At 42.4% G+C, this 17,942-nt stretch overlaps 1 protein-coding gene across 4 annotated transcripts in view; it reads left to right on the forward strand.

The window, feature by feature from the left end:
- The window catches only part of RGS7BP (regulator of G protein signaling 7 binding protein), a 99,384-nt gene extending 90,844 nt beyond the window's left edge, over positions 1–8,540 (forward strand). For 3 of the 4 annotated variants that reach the window (XM_053297133.1, XM_053297134.1, XM_053297135.1), the window contains 3 exons: positions 2,127–2,274; positions 5,276–5,346; positions 7,506–8,540. In XM_053297133.1, coding sequence (XP_053153108.1) covers positions 2,127–2,274; positions 5,276–5,346; positions 7,506–7,597 — 311 coding nt within the window. In that variant the 3' untranslated portion in view covers positions 7,598–8,540. Of the gene's footprint in view, positions 1–2,126; positions 2,275–5,275; positions 5,351–7,505 lie in introns of those variants that run through there. The other variant, XM_053297137.1, reaches the window with a different exon arrangement.
- The last annotated feature ends 9,402 nt before the right edge of the window (positions 8,541–17,942 follow it).

The following is a 17,942-nucleotide window of genomic DNA, read 5'->3' on the forward strand; positions in this document are numbered from 1 at the left end:
CTAGTAGATGAACTAGTGAAGATCATTCGTTCCCAAACTATTTGTGATGAGGTTGCATGGTAGAAGAGCCATGTTGGACAAATCATTAATATTGCTTTGCAAAGCAACTTTGAAAACCTTTTGAGCTGGAACGCAGTATATAACTCTAGTCAATCGATACAATAGAATTCAGATAAGAAGATGGACTTAAAATGTGTGGGCAATACCTGGCGAACCTCGGAAGGGACTGGGGAGGAGCTGAAGGTTGGTGGAAGAGCACATGCTTTGCATGTAAATGGTTCCAGGTTCAATCCATGGTATCAAGGTAGCGCTGAGAAAAGAGCAGCTCTGAAACTCTAGAGAATTGCTGCCAGTCACTGATTTCAGACTGGCTCAGTTTAAGCTTCTAATGTTTGACTGTAAGGGGGACCCCCGGCCTTTACTGATCTGAGTGAGCCTTCATTGATCTCTGTGTGACTTTGATTTGGCAGATTGAATTGTGTTGTTGTTTATATTGGATGCAGAGGCCTTGTGGCTCCACATAACAAACATATTCAGTGTAATGGAGATTGGCGGGGTGACTCTGGGGCCTTAGTGTCCTGCTTAGCTTACACATTACTGCCTGTCTCTTTTTCTGACTAGCAAAAGCAGAAGCAATGGCAAAATAAGCAAACCTATGCAAGTTTCTACAATTTGTTCAGGTCTTAATAATTCAGTTTAGAAATTTGACTTTTTAAAAAAACACCCAAATACATTAATTTTAATAAAGAAAACAGAAAATTTACAACTGGGAGAAATACAAATTGTACATATTAGGCAGGATCCAGACTAGTTAGTCATGACTAAGCACCACTGAGACAATTTAATCGTGGCTAATTTAAGCCCCATTAATTCAATGGGACTTTGTCAGTACTAACTTAGTCTGTATATTGCCTGTTATCTTAGCATGCATCACTCCAGAAACTCACAAATGACAATTTCTCAAGAAACTTATCTAATTAATCATGGTGATTGCTCCTCAAAAAGTATGCTTAAGCATCCAATTTCCCATTTCTTAAAGCCAAGATTACAATAGCAGGACTTTAGATTGTTTCCAGATACCTACTATACAGATCTTAGCAGTGGTTAGAAGATCTTCAGATATGCAGAAACCAGACTAGAAAACACATATCAAAAATCCATGTTTAGTTTCTAGACTTTTAAAATTCAACAACAGAATAGCCAAATTAAGAAATAATATATATGTATTCTACTCAAAGAACAACCAGTAGACATAAATACCTTTCCAAACTGGGAGGCTATTCACATGTGCGGTCAAACCAGGCTAAGGGAGCCCAGCCCAGTTTTGAAGATGTGTGAACTGCCAGGATCAGGCACCACAGCAGCAAATCTGCCTATGGAGCCACCCTTGAAAACAAGGTTAGGAGAGTGAACACTCTCCTAACCCCATTTCTTGGATCATGTGTCAGCTGTGGCTGCAAGCAACCATTGTGGGCATACCCAGGATGGGGGGATCCCCATAATGTACCGTGCACCCATTAGCTCTGGGGGATGGGGTGACGCATGGCGACAGATCCCGGCACCCCGACCCAACAGCTGGTGCTCATGTGGGTGGGTGATCCAGGGATGGTGGAATGTTTGTCTGTAGGGAGGTGAACTCTTTGGAGCTTCCTCCCTGCAAACCTAGTAGCCCTTTTTCACTGCTCATGAGAAAAGGCTCAGGGTCTTACTACAAAGGCGTCTACGTTCTTCTAAAAGGACTTTAAAAATAAACTCTTGAGTACACAAAGCTTTGATGTCCAGCAAGCAACAACAAATATTTATATACCACTTTTTGACAAAATTTTCCAAAGCAGTTTACATAGCGGAATAATAAATAAGGTGGATTCCTGTCCCCAAAGGGCTCACAATCTAATAAGAAAGATAAGATCGACTCCAGCAACAGTCACTGGAGGTACTATGTTGGGGGTGGATAGGGCCAGTTACTCTCCCCCTGCTAAGGAAAGAGAATCATCATGTTAAAAAGGTGGCTCTTTGCCCAGTTAGCAGGAGCGTTTGTTTTCGGACAGATAGTAGGGGGCAAAATATCTAGGTATAATTTTGTCTGTGTGGTTTGATTGTTTTGTTTTGTTCTTGAACATTTCAAGGGATGGAGAGTTGTGCAGTATCTAAGATCATAGACAGTAAAGTAGAGGAGAGTTCAGAAGTTCCAATTTTAGAAGATACATCGTCTTCACCAATAGACATCCAACAACATGTATGGCAAGTTTCCACAGATATTGAAAACACCGAGAGGTACGTTTTTATATAGTATTCTTGATTTGAACTCATTACATATCTTCACTTTGACTCAGCAGGGGAGAGGCATGTGTGGAAGTGGGCTTCCATCCGCGTATCTCCTGCTGGATGAGGAACCACAGATCCAGAAGCTGGTCCTGGCTATGTCGTTGCGGCACCTGGGGATGTGTGCAGGCAGCCCCTCTCATATCCAGTGACAGGACAGATCAGCGCTTCACAGGGAGGTGGGAGCTGGCCTGTAGCCATCCTAAATGTTAGGAGGAGTACCAAAAAAAGTAGGAGGCAGCTTATCTAGCCCCCCTCAGTCCTAAGCAGTTCCCTCTAAGGCAGGGGTGGGGAACCTTGGCCCTCCAGCTTGGCCTTCCACAAGAATTGTGGCTGGGGATGATGGGAGTTGTAGTTCAATAACAGCTGGGGGGCCAAGGTTCTCCACCCCTGCTCTAAGGCATGCGCACACTCGCATGCTCACAAGTTTTTTGATGTCCACTCAGTTAATTTTAGATCCCGCTCAGGCTGAATTAGGAAGGCCCCACTCTGAATGCCTGTGCGTACACACTGCCTTGATACTGCCACCCAGAACAAAACTCATTCTGCACACAGATTAAAAAAAAAAATTAGAGAGAACACTGGTCCTAAGTGCAAGCAACATTTAGTTACTTAGAAATTATTTGTGTTTAGAAAAAGTGGGCAGAGAAATATTTAGGGGGCCAGGCTACCTTAGCCTTGCCCCCTGGCTGTGGGTCTGGGGGGAGTTCAGCCCTCCAGTTCCTAACACATCACTCTCTGAACCAGTGGTTTACAACCTGGACTACAATTCCCATCATCCCCAGCTACAATTTGTTATGGCTAGTGATGCTCGGAGTTGTGGTACCATCTAAGATGGTTGTGTGTTTGTGCAGCCCCAGATGATGGATGGAGTAGGGAGAAGAATGAGCTTTCTCACCTGCATGCATGCTGAAGCCAAATCCAGATCAAAGTGAATTAAACCATTTACTACGGTGTACTTCGAATTCTATCAAATATGTTTATCTGTATAGCTAGAATGCTTAATATGGTAAAAATGTCTGTGTTTAAACAAATGAAATCTCAATATCAAGAGTTACTCTGTGGGCCAGATAATCCATAATCAACAAGTGCTTTATCACTTCCATTGATAAAGAAATCCTGAAATTAATAGAAGGTAATTGCCACTGACTGTTGTCCATGTTACAATACAGTAATGTTGTGAGTGCTGTCACACTGAGCATATTTAAGTGGACTTGTCAATCTCGTTTGTGTCAGACCTTCCTCCTAGGTATTAAAAATGGAGGGAATAAAATATATTAACTGCATTATCAGATTCAATCTTTTGGCATTTCAATATTGCATAGCAGTAAACCTAGGCTTGCCAAGGAAAATACCAAACAGAAAGACCATCTCCCTCCACTCCTAAACATTTTATTAGGTGTTCTTTTAGTAAAATGTAGTGTGCCGTCGAGTCGGCATTGACTCCTGGCGCCCACAGGGCCCTGTGGTTGTCTTTGGTAGAATACAGGAGGGGTTTACCATTGCCTCCTCCCGTGCAGTATGAGATGATGCCTTTCAGCATCTTCCTATGTTGCTGCTGCTCGATATAGGTGTTTCCTATAGTCTGGGAAACATACCAGTGAGAACTGGAACCAGCAACCTCTGGCTTGCTAGTGAAGTCATTTCCCGCTGCGCAAGAGGTTTTCTTTTACCATAAGAAAAAAAGAGAGAGAATAAAAAGATATAAAAGAAAAACATAAAGGCATAACTTTGCCAAATGCACCTGTTTTCTGGCAACTGTATCAGGATGGTACACTAGTTTGTGAAATTAATCTGTCATGTTCACATTATACATTCTTAGATGTGATTGTGGAGCAACTCCTCTCAGGGATGTAAGGCTCCGATTGCCACCAGCTCGTCCCTCTCCCAGCAGCCCCTCAGAGTGAGGGGTATAATGAAGAAAATAGGGAGGGGTGGAGCTGGAGGCCCCCCAGGACGTAGGAGGCCCTGGTTCTTTGAATCCATCTGCTCAATTATAGCTACACCCCTGACCTGATAGGAGAGTGCATAGTTCCGGGAGAAGAGAGTATCCTGAGACAGGTGGTGCCTTCCAGCCCCAAGATGTGGGTAGTTTGAATGCTCCCTGGTAGTAGAACCAAATGCAGCTACACTGTACACATTAACAATAAAAGGTATCTAAAAATCATCATATAGAAAAAAGGCTGTTTTGTTACTTGACAATTTACTTGACAGTATACAAGACAATGAACTTGTTCACACAATTTCCAACTCTTTGCTTCTAGAATTTGAATAAACTGGGGTCATTAACTATTTATTGACCTTGTTCATACAGTTGTTCAAATCTAGGTTTAATGTGGGTTACCAACATTGCAGTGATTGTTTGAACCCACACCAAGGTGGTTTATAACTCAGGATTCCCACTTTGGCATAGGTTCATATAATCACTTCAGTGTTGGTAACCCACTTTAAACCTAGATTGGAACAACTGTGTGAACAATGTCAATAAATAGTTAATGAACCCAGTTTATTCAAATTCTAGAAGAAAAAATATGTTGGATAGGTCAGTTTTCCCCCCAGTTAACTGCCTTAAATACTATTCATCTGTCTACTAGAACTGGATTGAATATCCCAAGAAAGATGAGCAGCTTTAAAATTTCTACTGAATGTGACTATATGAACAAACACTATTAATATTGGCAGTTCTCCAGTTCCTCTTCCTCAAATCTTCATTACTGATTGCATTGGAAGAACATGCCTAAATGGAATTTAAGACTTACAGAGGTATTATTTGAACGTCACTTGTCCATTAGATGTTTGCAAAAGACCTTCAGTTCATTGTTTTGATTTTTTAAAGAATCTTTTTACTCCACACATAATACGATTTTTGGAATTGAAAAAAGCAGAAAATAGTGTTGTTTTTTATCTAAGCTCATTTGTTCTATTTGACCGGTTCTATATTTTATTTCTGCAGAGATATGAGAGAAATGAAAAACCTTTTAAGCAAACTCAGGGAGACTATGCCTTTGCCATTGAAAAATCAAGGTAAGCCTTTCTTTTCTGCATGTAATAATTGGATGTTTAAGTTGCCAGGCTCAGTTTCTTTCCGCAAAGTTAAATGAATGTCTTTATATGTTAATTGATGGCACTAAATTAATACATACAGTCACCCCTCACCAACCGATAGGGTTCCATTCTGGCAAAACCTCACCATTGGCAAATTCGTGGTTGGCAAGGTATTAAAGTCTATAGGGAACAAGGGTTAGGGGAACTGCAACCACAAAAAGACCTACAAATAAAGGAAAAAATACCCCCCAAAAAATTGCTTGAAAAATCACAAAAAATCCTGTAATATTGCCAGGAGTCACCAAGAAGAATGAGCAGTCGAGCCTCTGGAAATTTTCTGAACCCTCCCAAAATCACTCAAAGGCATTTTAAATTGGCAAGCGTCACCAAAAGGAATGAGCAGATTGAACCTCTGAATCCCCCCAAAATCGCTGAACCACCCCTCCTATCACTAAAAACACTACACCAACTACTGCCGACTGCGACCTGGATACTCAGGTCGCAGTCAGCAAGATCTGTCAACTTCCCATTGGCATATACTCAAGGCCACGGTTGGTAAAACTGTGGTTGGCAAGGGATGATGTACTTACATAACAAACAAATAAGAGCTAGGCATTGATGAATTATGAAGGGTGGAGGAGGCTCAACCACCAGCCAGCTGTGACTAGAGAAAGTGGCTGACATCCAGATTAAATTACTAGTAGACCTAGGTCTACTAGATTCAATAGTAGACCTATTGAAATTACGTTGTCCTTTAGAGTCTGGATGTCAGCCAGTGGTTTATTTCTACATTGTAACAAAGAAGGACAAGATTTAAATGGAACTCATTGTCAAAACTGCCTCTAAACCTGAGTGTGAAAATGGAGGTCCTTATTGTTATCTGCCATTTTTTGCTTGCAATATTAAATACCATTTATAAACTACCATTTTATTTGGGCACTTCTCTTATGCCTTATAGGTTCCCAAACTGGGAGCCTCCAGATGTTGCTGAACTACAACTCCCATCAGACCCAGCTACAATTTTGTGGCTGGGGATGCTGGGAGATGTCGTTCAGCAACATCTGGAGGCTCCCAGTTTGGGAACTACTGCCGTATAACCAATTAATTTAAACACTTTCTGATTGTAGAAAGAATTTGGAGTTTTTTCTGATAATGTCATTTGTTTTTCTCCCAGGGTCCAATTCCAATTATAAGGTTTTTTCCCACAGAGGAATACAGGCAAACCTCATTGTCTGCGGATCTAATACCCACAGTTTTGCAAATCCGCAGTTGGGTAATTGACACCCTACTTTGGGATACACAGAAAACAAATGGTCCATTTTTGCATATCCGTGGTTTAGAGTCAGCCAGAAATGACCTCCGAGGTCATTTCCAGCCACCATTTTGTAAAGGGGGAGCTATTTTGTGGTTTGTTTTTAAAATCCCTTCCACACAAAAATTGCAGAATGGAAGAATTTGGACTGCTGGGGGGGCATTGCTGGATAGCTGGAGGTGGTTGGGCACTTTACGTAGCTTCCCCCCGTCCCCGTTTCAGCCCATTTTTACCCAGATTCCCAGTCTCCAGAAACCTAACACCCCCCATCACCATTGACCCAGTGCTCCAATATCTGCGGTTTTATTACCCACAGTAATCTGTGGGAATGAAACCCCTGCGGATAACTAGGTTTACCTGTATCCATGAAGTAATATCTGCAGATATTGTTACTGGCTACAGGGTAGCATCCTACTTCTTTACGACCAATAAGCCACTTTACAGGATTAGGCCAAGACATTTTAATGCCTGTTTGGAAAATTTAAATACCTTCCCTCCTTCCCAATATTTAATAGTAGTTACAGTTCATTAGAAAATTATCTTAGGTATTGAAATGAACGGAAGTTATGATCCTGTTCATTCCAAAGGGGCTTACACGGGAGGAGAAATTCTCAGTGGATAAGAACATAAAAACATAAGAAAAGCCCTGCTGGATCAGGCCAAAGATCCATCTAGTCCAGCAGATGTGTCCTGTATTACGGATCTGCTTTCTTCCCACTCTGTTGCCCTTAATGGTGTCCAAAATCCATTGCTGGGGATAGCTGCCTATTCTTACAACAGTGTTGCTGCCTAGCCTAATTCTAACCTTTTTTTTAAAACCTTACAGATGATAGCAGCCTCCTAAACTTGACTCCTTATCCATTAGTGCGAAGACGGAAGCGAAGATTCTTTGGACTGTGCTGTCTTGTCTCCAGCTAGAAGCCCCAGAACAGAAGTGCACGGATGACCACAGCCAATACAATTTGACCTTTAGTGGGATACACTTAAATGCTTTAAGTGATCGTGTGTGTTTTCTACACTGCCCTAATTATATTTCTTCCCCTCCTTTTCAAGAGTTTTACAGTTCGTTGCTGACAAGATCCAAATCGCAAAACCAATGTAACATTATTAAGTATATTTTTTAAAACTTTTTTTATGGCATACTGCATGTCTACTTTAAACCATTTTGTGATTAGATGCAACCACTATGACAATTGAATAAAACATGCAGAGTTTTTTTAGTTTAGTGTACAAGCCACCACACCCAATTGTGTACTGTACAATAGTATGACTGTAGCTCTTGCTAGTATGATGTTAAACTATTTGAACATATTCTATTAAGCAATCTTAATCCATAGAAAACTATTTAGAACAGCAAAACTGTGCTTAAGTTCTAAAGTGCTAAAATAAACGGAGCCAATATAGTAAAAGAACATGCACAAACTCTCCTATTGCTTTTTGTGCGCCCATTCATATTTAGTCTTCCACGCTATATCTCAATTTATCCAAGATCTTCATAGTACAATATCTTAATTTCTAATACGCAAGCAACATAACATTGATAGGTTGAACCTGTAAATATGAAATAGTTATAATATCTACATATTGTACAATGCATAGAAATAGCTAATTTACTTTTTTTTCAAAGTATCTATTTCAGCTTTGGGAAGAAAGGACTAAACATTTAAAAGATGGTGTAGGAAACTATACAATCCACAGATGTAAAGCAGATTATCCCATTTTGTTTCCATTAAAGGTTGAAGCATGGTGTCTGCACATCGACTTAGTGTTAACTGCTTATAGGGCATGCCAGAAGTAGCTCTGACTGTAAAATATTAAACATTTTACATTGTTAATAAATATTTTTTAGTTAAAACTAAAACATCTTGGTAATAATTGTACTGCTAAATAACACGCATGATCCACATCCCCCCGTCTGTAAGATTACTTGTTTAGAATTACAGCCATGGTCTGCCGTGAGAGTTTGGGAGCTGATTGCCTTGCTGTTCCCCATCCATGGAGCCTCAACTGCAAAGACATCAATTGGGAAGTTCTTCCTAATCACACATTTGGGCAGCTGCTACTACTGCAAAAAAGGTCCAAAGGGACATTTTTATTTATTTGTGTATTTTTCAAATTTGTAAACGGGCCCAAACTTCCGTCTCTGGGTGATTTTGATTTTTTTTAAACGTTATGCCCGTTTTTGACATGACTGCTTAAGCAGATGGTCAGCAGCAAGCCCAGGTCTGGGAACTGAACGTCTGAAACACACTGGGATGAGGAGATGATCGACATCAGAAAAGTGGTAGAAGATGAGGTGCTTAATTCTTGTCCTGCCTGCCACTTTCCCAAAGCAACATGCCAGTCCCCACCCCACCCCCCATGTTTCTCCCTTGCAGTAATGGGAATCCTGAGCACTGGCTAAGGGAAGGGGTTGCAGAGGAAAAGCAATAAGGCGAGGGGGGAGGCTAAGCATCCCTTTCCTGCCTGTTGTAGCTGCATTGCATGATATCCCCTCACCCAGCGTTCTGCAGCTATAGCTGAATATCTAGGTTCCCAGATGTGGGTTTTACACCTGAACCTCTAGTTCAGGCCAAGGAGAGAGACAGATTTTACTATATTGTGCTCACTTATCTATCCAGTCCAGTAGCTGAAAGTGGTACACAAGCAACAGATCAGTACATCAAATATTATAATTATGTATTTATTATTATTTATTGTTTACACAGTCAGGCAGGTGCCATCGACTGGCTTGCCTCATCCAGACACTGAGTCCTTCCCAAGGACCTAGGATGGCTGAATTTTATTATCAGTATTGTTCTTGTTGTTATTATAGATATCGTCGCAGAATATAGGCTGTTTCCAGTAAAGCTGCTTTTTGTAATTCGCTGATGGTAATTTCTGTGGCCCCTATGGTGTTGAAGTGCTCTTCAAGTTGTTTTGGAATTGCATCTAGGGCGCCAATTACTACTGGGATTATTTTGGTGGTCTTCTGCCACAGCCTTTCAATTCCAATTTGTAGATATTATTATTATTATTATTATTATTATTATTATTATTATTATTACTATTATTATTCACTGTCAGTGGCAGAACACATGCTTTACATGCAGAAGATCCTAGGCTCAATCATCAGCATTGCCAGTTCAAAAGCGCTCATGTAGCAGGGCTACCTTGCTTGAAACCCTGGTGGGTAGCTGCCTGTCAAAGTGGACAATATTTATCTAGATGGGCCACAATTGGACCACTTTGGGAAGAAGCTGTAGCTCGTAGTGCATATGTTGGAATATGACTCTATAAGGCAGTTTAATACATTCATTCTTCAACACAGAGAGAGAAGAGCTGGTCTTGTGGTAGCAAGCATGACTTGTCCCCTTAGCTAAGCAGGGTCCGCCCTGGTTGCATATGAATGGGAGACTAGAAGTGTGACCACTGTAAGAGATTCCCCTCAGGGGATGGAGCTGCTCTGGGAAGATCAGAAGGTTTCAAGTTCCCTCCCTGGCATCCCCAAGACAGGGCTAAGAGAGATTCCTGCCTGCAACCTTGAAGAAGCCACTGCCAGTCTGTGAAGACAATACTGAGCTAGATAGACCAATGGTCTGACTCAGTGTATGGCAGCTTCCTATGTTCCTAACACAGATTCCAAAGTGGCTAAGGCTACAGAAGAACCAAGAATTCCCACTGAGCTCCATGTGCAAAGCACTTGCCCAAGGTCCCTTTTACTTTTAGAAGTTTAAATGCAGAAGGATTAGCAGCTGTCAAACTCATAACCAACCTCTTCTCGCAACAGCAGCCATATAGGAAATGCAACACTACCGACATGATGCAAAGCTTTCTGATAATGGGCCAAAAAAGTCCTATGTGCATTAAGGCTTCCCATGTAAGGCAACTGGTGTAGGTTGGCATTTTACACACTTTCACTACAATTGCTTACTGCAGATTCAATCCACAAAGTTGCATAACTGTTTGCTAACTTTCACTAACTTGGCAAAGAGGCACCTTTCCAGGAGGGTAACAATTGATCCTGTTCAACACAACATAGCATCACTTCCAGTGACTGCTAGGGATGTGCATGGAACAGGCAGGGGCTGGTTTAAAGGTTGGGGGGTATCTTTAAGGGTGGGGGGCAGTGCTTTTACCCCGCCCGCCGCATTTCCCCTGCCAGCACTGCACTTTCAAACGGTCCGACGGGGTGGCAGCGTACCTCCCTGCCGTCCCGTCCCCTTGTCGGACCAGAAGTACCAGACATCTGTACTTCGGCATGAGCCTGGCATGCGAGCGTGACGTGCACACGTGGTACTTCCGGTCCGATGAGGGGATGGGGCGGCAGGGAGGTACGCTGCCGCCGCCCCCAGACCATTTGAAAGTGCCTCACTGGCAAGGAAAACACGGCAGGAGAGGTAAGAGGACCCTCCACCACCCTTAAAGGTATCCCCTCCACCTTTGAACTGCTGGTTGTTCAAACTTGTTCAGAGGCCCAAAAGGGCCTCTGAACAAGTTCATGCACATCCCTAGTGACTCCCCTGCTGGTGTCTCCCCTTTCTTTTTAGACCCTTTGGAACAGGGACCCATCTTCTCATTCCTTTTGCTATGTAAACTGCTTTGGAAACTATTTTCTTGGGAAATTGTTTATAAACGTTCTAAAAAAATAAGTTGCTGATACACTATTATCTTGCACCTGGCAATGGTGGCTGCTGGTGGGGAATAACATCAACTCATTTGCTGCACTAGCATAGTAGCCTGTGTCGACTTTTGGCTCTAACATTACTTCACAAATTTTCATATTGTGTCAGCAAAGGAGCCTTTGAACTGGAGCTTATTCTGTACACATTTCCCTGCCCAGAAAGTCATAGAACAGAAGCATACGTTTGTTTCATTGTACTGATTGTTTAGATCCTAGTAAAGATAATGCCAAGGGGAATGTTAAGACAATAGCTTAGCTCATATAATCCATCAATTATATGATAAAAATAAATTGATAGGTTAATTTCATAAATTAGTGTCATAGCGGAGCAGGCAGGTTTAATTTAAAATCTGCTTCAATAGCTTGCTGGCTAAATTGCTTGCTTGAATTTGACGATGCCCCTAGAGTATCAACACACTTCACTGGATGTCGGTTTTTGTTCACTACATTGTGGCTTGCCATCACACAGGGTTTTATGGCATGAAGTAAGCAGATCAGTTACAATACATAACTTCATATTAATCAGCTTTTCGGGAGAAATTCAAATTATGGATTGTGGTTATGCAAAAAGCTCATTATGCTCCATTTCATGTGTACCCTGGCAAATTCCAAAACATTGAGACCACTACTTCTTCGTGGTCTCTGTGCATCACACTTGGTTATGCCAGAGCCACATTCCGGAATCTTCCAAAGCTTCACATGAGACTTGAGAGCCTTTTATAATGAGCTCTAATGCTCATCATAAACATGCCTCTTTGGTTCTCAAAATGAGGCTAAGACAGCAGAAACTTTTATTCTGTGTTTACTGGACACCTCAGAGAATGTTTAAAAAGGGATGACTACAGATTTCTAGATGCTGGAGGTGTAATCTGTATGAGGTACACTTACACATATAGTTTGGTCCTGTCTGGTTATTGTGCCATTTTGACTTGAAATCCATGAGGTTGTTAACGTGACATTGCAGTAATCATTGCCTATCAAGGACGTTCATGTTTTGTTGGGGTATATCCCTGGCATATGTAATCTAGCATTACATTAAGAATTGTGAATTCTTTGTGCTTGAGGGGTCACCCGAAGTATTATAATACATCACTGGAAGGAAAATTTACCCCTGAACTGCAGCTTGGGATAACTGACGTGTTCCTTTCAAAATGGTTTTTTTCAAAATATGAACTGGTTTTTTTTCTGATGGAAAGGTAAAGAGGATGCATTTTCAGCTATTTGGTAGAATGTTAATGAATTGTTTGTGCTTTGAAAACAAAAGATATATTTCCTTAGAATAAGGGTCCCTCCCCCCTTTCTTTCTTATAAACCCTAGAGAGATTATATTTTATTATGTTAATGTTATACTTAAGGGAACTTTTCTTTTTCTTTTCCAGTTATACAGTACTCACATATACGATTGCTATCCTTGATTATGCTATATGCACTGTTGTAATCTTACTGAAATAAAAAGAAGGAAGTGGGGGATAATGAGCTCTAATAAAAAGATAAGAGCCCTGCTGGATCAGATTGAAGGTCCATCTTGTCTTGCATTCTCAAGTCAAGTCAAAAATTATTACGATCATTGACCAATAAGAAGAACACAACTTCTAGTCGCAGATTGAAAGCTGAAATCTCACTGATAGATAGCTTGAAAACATTATTGTTGGAGCTTAGGGGTGTGCACAAAACCAGCTTGCCCAGGTCGGTTTGAGTCCAAACCAGACTCGAACCGAACCAGGCATGTTCGGTTTTGTGCCCCTGAACAAAACCCCCAGCTCAGCTCAAATTCGAGTTGGTTCGGGAATTCTAGAGTTTAAGAGAGAGAAATTAAACACTCACTGCCGGGTATGGTGGCCTCTGGGGGTGCTGCTGTGGCTGCCTGGGGGCAGGAATTTCTCCAGTGACAGTGGCCATTTTGCAAGCCGCCATGCATGCACCCTGGCCATTTGTGCAGCTGTCTCTTTTGCTCTTTTATGTCTAATTGGGAGGTGGTGATTCAGGACACCCAAAGCAACAAGGTGAGAGAACTAGCCTTGATTAGCAGGCTATTCCCTGCAGTAGCAGGGGAGGGAGCTGCAGCAGCCGGAAGAGGAAGCAGGAAGTTCCCTGTCTCCCAGCAAATCGGCTGCCTCTTTTCTCCCCTGGCTGGCAGGATACTGTAAGTTTGTTTAAATAACCCATAGTGTTTTTTATTTTCTGTCTTCTTTGTTTTGTTTTGGGGGTACAGCCACTCTGCCCTTACGGACTGGCTGTCGCTGTATATAACTTTGCATAATGCCTTACACATCTCCTTCCTTGCTCAGTATGGCTTTCAGTATTTTACATGGGGTTGTATAACTGAAAACATAAAAAGCCTAACTTTAATCTGGGTCATATTTGGCCAAGAAGCAGCATAGCTGAATGCAGTTGTACACTATCTCTTAGTTCACTGCAGTTTAGTCCTTTGGTTCCTCAAATGGAGCAAGCACAATGTGATTTTAAAAAAACAACCCTGCTATCTGTTATCTAATTCCCTCCCCTCCCCCTTCTTTGCATATGAATGGTTTGCCAGTGATTTGAAGTTTGAGGATTATAACATGCTTTCATATTACCAGGATGAAAGTCTTAGAACAACCATGACTACAGCCACCAAAGATCAGGAAAATTGTTAAGCTTATATATGACCTGCTTCCGTTTACAGATGTCTCAGCATGAAGAGAAATTCCAGCAGTGAATTGGTTTTGTTGGGAGTCAGGGATTCTACCCACGTTCATTCCTTGGTTGGGTAATTTACACCAGGCACCAGTATAACACTACAAACAGAGCTTTATTAAAGTTTTGCTAGCAATCAAAGCCCATAGGGTGCAGGTTCTACGTCTCTTTTATATTGAGATAACAGTACATTCCACACTTGCACATCTCATACAGGCCAATACATCCCCTTTTAACTCAAAAGGTCCCAGATGTTTTCAAGTGTGACTTCTCTCATCCACACAGACATAATCAAGCACCTTCAAGGCGAGGAACAGAATGTACCCGATACGAAAAGCACCATCGATCTCAGCTAGCTTGCTACTTCTTCAGACTACTTCTTTTTGCTGCTTAAGCACATTTTCAATATTTCCCCACAGTTTCTCATTTTTCAACACACTTGAAACAAACATACCAAATTGGCATGGTTCTTGTGAGATAATTCAGCAAATGGTCCTAAAGAGCAAACTATTATATGCATAAATAAGCAAAAGAAAAGAAAGAGAAGAACCAAGTAAAACTAACAAGTCACAGGACTAGGCAGCACACTCAGTTTTAGCTAGAGTTGCCAGCAATGAATGAAGCTGTTCTTGGAGATCCCCCCCACCCCGTTATTCTTCCCTCCCCCCAATATTTCTCACAATATGACGCCATAAAATCTCCAGCATTGCTTTCAATAGACACCTAGAGATTGATGCTGATTCCTGGCGACTCCAGGCCACTTGAGGAGAGTTGGCAACCCTATTTTTAGCTAGTTTCAGCTAGAATCTCTCTGCAAAACTCTCTCTCACACACATACACAAACAAACGTTCTCATGAGCAGCTCTATCTGGGCTAGCACAGCCCTACCCAGGTAGAGCTGCTCGTGATAACCACCAGGATCAGGTCCAATCCTGGCGCTCCTCAGCCAGATAGCCCAGGTTTTTTTAAAAATAAGCTAAAAGTGAAGTTAGAAGGCACCCTTCTAACTTCCAACACCCTCCTCCCTCACTTCTCAGTTGTGTGGGGAGCCAGCAGCCCTGTAAATAATAGAAGTCGGGGGGAAAGAAGCAAAAAGAACATAAGAAAAGCTCTGCTGTATCAGGCCCAGCTTGGGCCTGCTGTTTCATACAGTGGCCCACCAGATGCCTCTGGGAAGCCCACAAGCAAGAGCTGAAGGCATGTCCTCTCTCTTATTGTTACTCCCCTGTGACTGGTATTTAGAGGCATCTTGCCTTGGAGGCTGGAGGTGGCCTATAGCCCTCAGACTAGTAGCCATTGATAAATTCATGGAGGAAAAGTCTAAGCCTCTCTTAAAGCCACCCAGGATGCTGGCTGTCACCACATCTTGTGGCAGAGAATTCTATAGGTTGATTGTGCTTTGGATGAAAAAGTACTTCCTTTTGTCGGCCCTAAATTTCTTGGCAAGCAGTTTCATGTGATGACCTCTGGTTCTAGTTTTATGAGATAGGGAGAAAAAAAATCTATTTTCCACACCAGGCATGATTTTATAGACCTCTATCATGTCTCCTCTGTTGGGGTAATTACTTATATAGCAGAGCTTTTCAGGAGCTAACTTTTCAGGGGCAACAGCTTGTAAATGAGAAGCATGGAGATTCATGTAAGGTTAACCTAATCTACTTTATTCAGAAGTACATGATGATAGGAAAATAACTATATCTAACAGCTGGCTACATGTTGGTCAAAGAGAGACCTATAGAAGCATGGTAATCAGAGAGAGAGCTAGAAGCATTCTGGGGAGAAGGAGGAGGAAGTCACTATCAGGACGTTCCCCAGTACATGTTATCAACAAGGGGTCATAGAGGCAGAGATAAACAGGAAAGAGAAGGAGACCCTATCTATCTACTCCCAATGCCCCTAGTGGTCATTAAGGTTACTGGTGGAAAAGGTCGATGCTATCTGAAGCTGGATCTCCAACATCCTCTCAGTCTAAACTAAAAAGCCCCAGGTGCTGTAGCCTCGCTTCATAAGGAAGGTGTTCTAGGCCACTGATCATCTTGATTACCTTCTTCTGCACCTTTTCTAGTTTTACAATGTCCTTCTTAAGATATGGTGACCAGAACTATCTGCAATACTCCAAATGTGACCGCACCATTGTTTTGTTTAAGGGCATTATAATATTAGCCATTTTGTTTTCAAACCGCTCCCTAATGATTGCTAACATGGAATTGGCCTTTTTCATAGCTGCTGCACATCAAGCCGGCACTTTCAATGAGCTGTCCACCATGATCCCAATATCCATCTCTTGGTCAGTCACTCAGCTCAGACCCCTTCAGCATATTTGTGAAGTTGAGGTGTTTTGCCCCACTATGCATCACTTCACATTTGCTTACTCTATCTATCTATCTATCTATCTATCTATCTATCTATCTATTAAATTTTTCTTATATGCTGCCTCCTCCAAAACTCTAGGCGGCGAACAACAATACCAATAACAATTAATTAATTAATAATTAAAGGGCAAAGGCCTGGTGAAACAGGTGGGTCTTAAGAAGGGCCTTAAAAGCAGCCAGGGAGGGGGCTGAACAAATCGGGGGGGGGGGAGAGTGTTCCAAAGAGGAGGGGTGGCCACAGGAGGTCCTCCTACAGGCCCAGGCACCATGCACTACACTAGGGCCTGGGACACTAAGGAGAGCCTGCTGAGAAGACTTCACAACTGGCCGAGAGAGGCAATCCTGGAGATATACAGGTGTTAAGCCCAAATGAGTTTTGTAGTTGACAACCAGCACTTTGAATTGGACCTGGAAGTGAACAGGCAACCAGTGCAGCGACTGTAAAAGAGGTGTGACAGTATCAAATCTATGGCCATCCATAAGGAGGCGGACCACTGCATTCTGGACTAGCTGAGGCTTCCGAATCGGCAACCCTAGGTAGAGCGCATTACAGTAATCCAAACGAGAGGTAACAAAGGCATGCGTTACTGTTGCCAGGGCCTGCCAGTCAAAGAAAAGGCCATAACTGGCAAATCAGCTGAAGCTGGGCAAAGGCACCCCTGGCCACGGCCTCCACCGGTGGTTCAAGCAGGAGCCGCAAGTCTAGAAGGCCCCCCAGATCATGAACCGTTGCTCTCAGGGGAAGTGCAACCCTGTCAAGAGATAAACTCATACATGGCAATTGGCCAGATTGCAAATTAAACAAGAGCAACTCGATCTTGAACCGCATTTGCCATTTTGTTGCCCACTCAGTTTGGAGAGAGCCTTTTGGAGCTCCTCACAATTTCTTTTGGATTTCACCAACCTTAATAGTTTGGTGTCATCTGCAAATTTGGCCACCTCACTGCTTACCCCAACTTCTAGATCATTGATGCAAGCGGTGTGACTGGAGCAACACCTGCAGTAAGTTATGTGTGGGAAGGTGGGAATGATCCTGCCTACCCCCACACTGGCCCTGGGGGTTTGTTGGTTGTGTGAGCGACCTTACAGTCTTGAGAGGTGTCACTTTCTCCAAAATGTCTAACATTTAAATAGAAACTTATCTAAGACTGTAAACCACTCTGCAAATTCAAAGCGTTGTCCATGACCACTAGCTTGAGCCCCTGGTGCCTTCATTTAGAAATGAAGAATTAACTGCTTATGCTATAAGGAAAGGAGACACCCATACCTATGATTGACTATGATAAAAGAGAGGGGTGGAGGAGGGCATCGCAAAGCCGACCAAGTGGACTTTTCCTCCAAGTCAAAGGAGTCGGTCAAACATTTATTTTCCGTCTAAATTTTTTGATGGTTTTTTGTTAGCATATCTAATATGCTAGTCTTGTGGTCAGTGCCGGCGCGTCCATTAAGGCGAACTAGGCAGTTGCCTAGTGCGCAAAAATGGGGGGAGCGCCGCGCTGGCCAGCCTGCCGCCCCCCCACCCCCCGCCGCCGCGAGCAGATTTGGCTAAAAA

This window comes from Hemicordylus capensis, chromosome 2 (assembly GCF_027244095.1).
Source record: "Hemicordylus capensis ecotype Gifberg chromosome 2, rHemCap1.1.pri, whole genome shotgun sequence".
In the NCBI taxonomy this organism is placed as follows: domain Eukaryota; kingdom Metazoa; phylum Chordata; class Lepidosauria; order Squamata; family Cordylidae; genus Hemicordylus; species Hemicordylus capensis.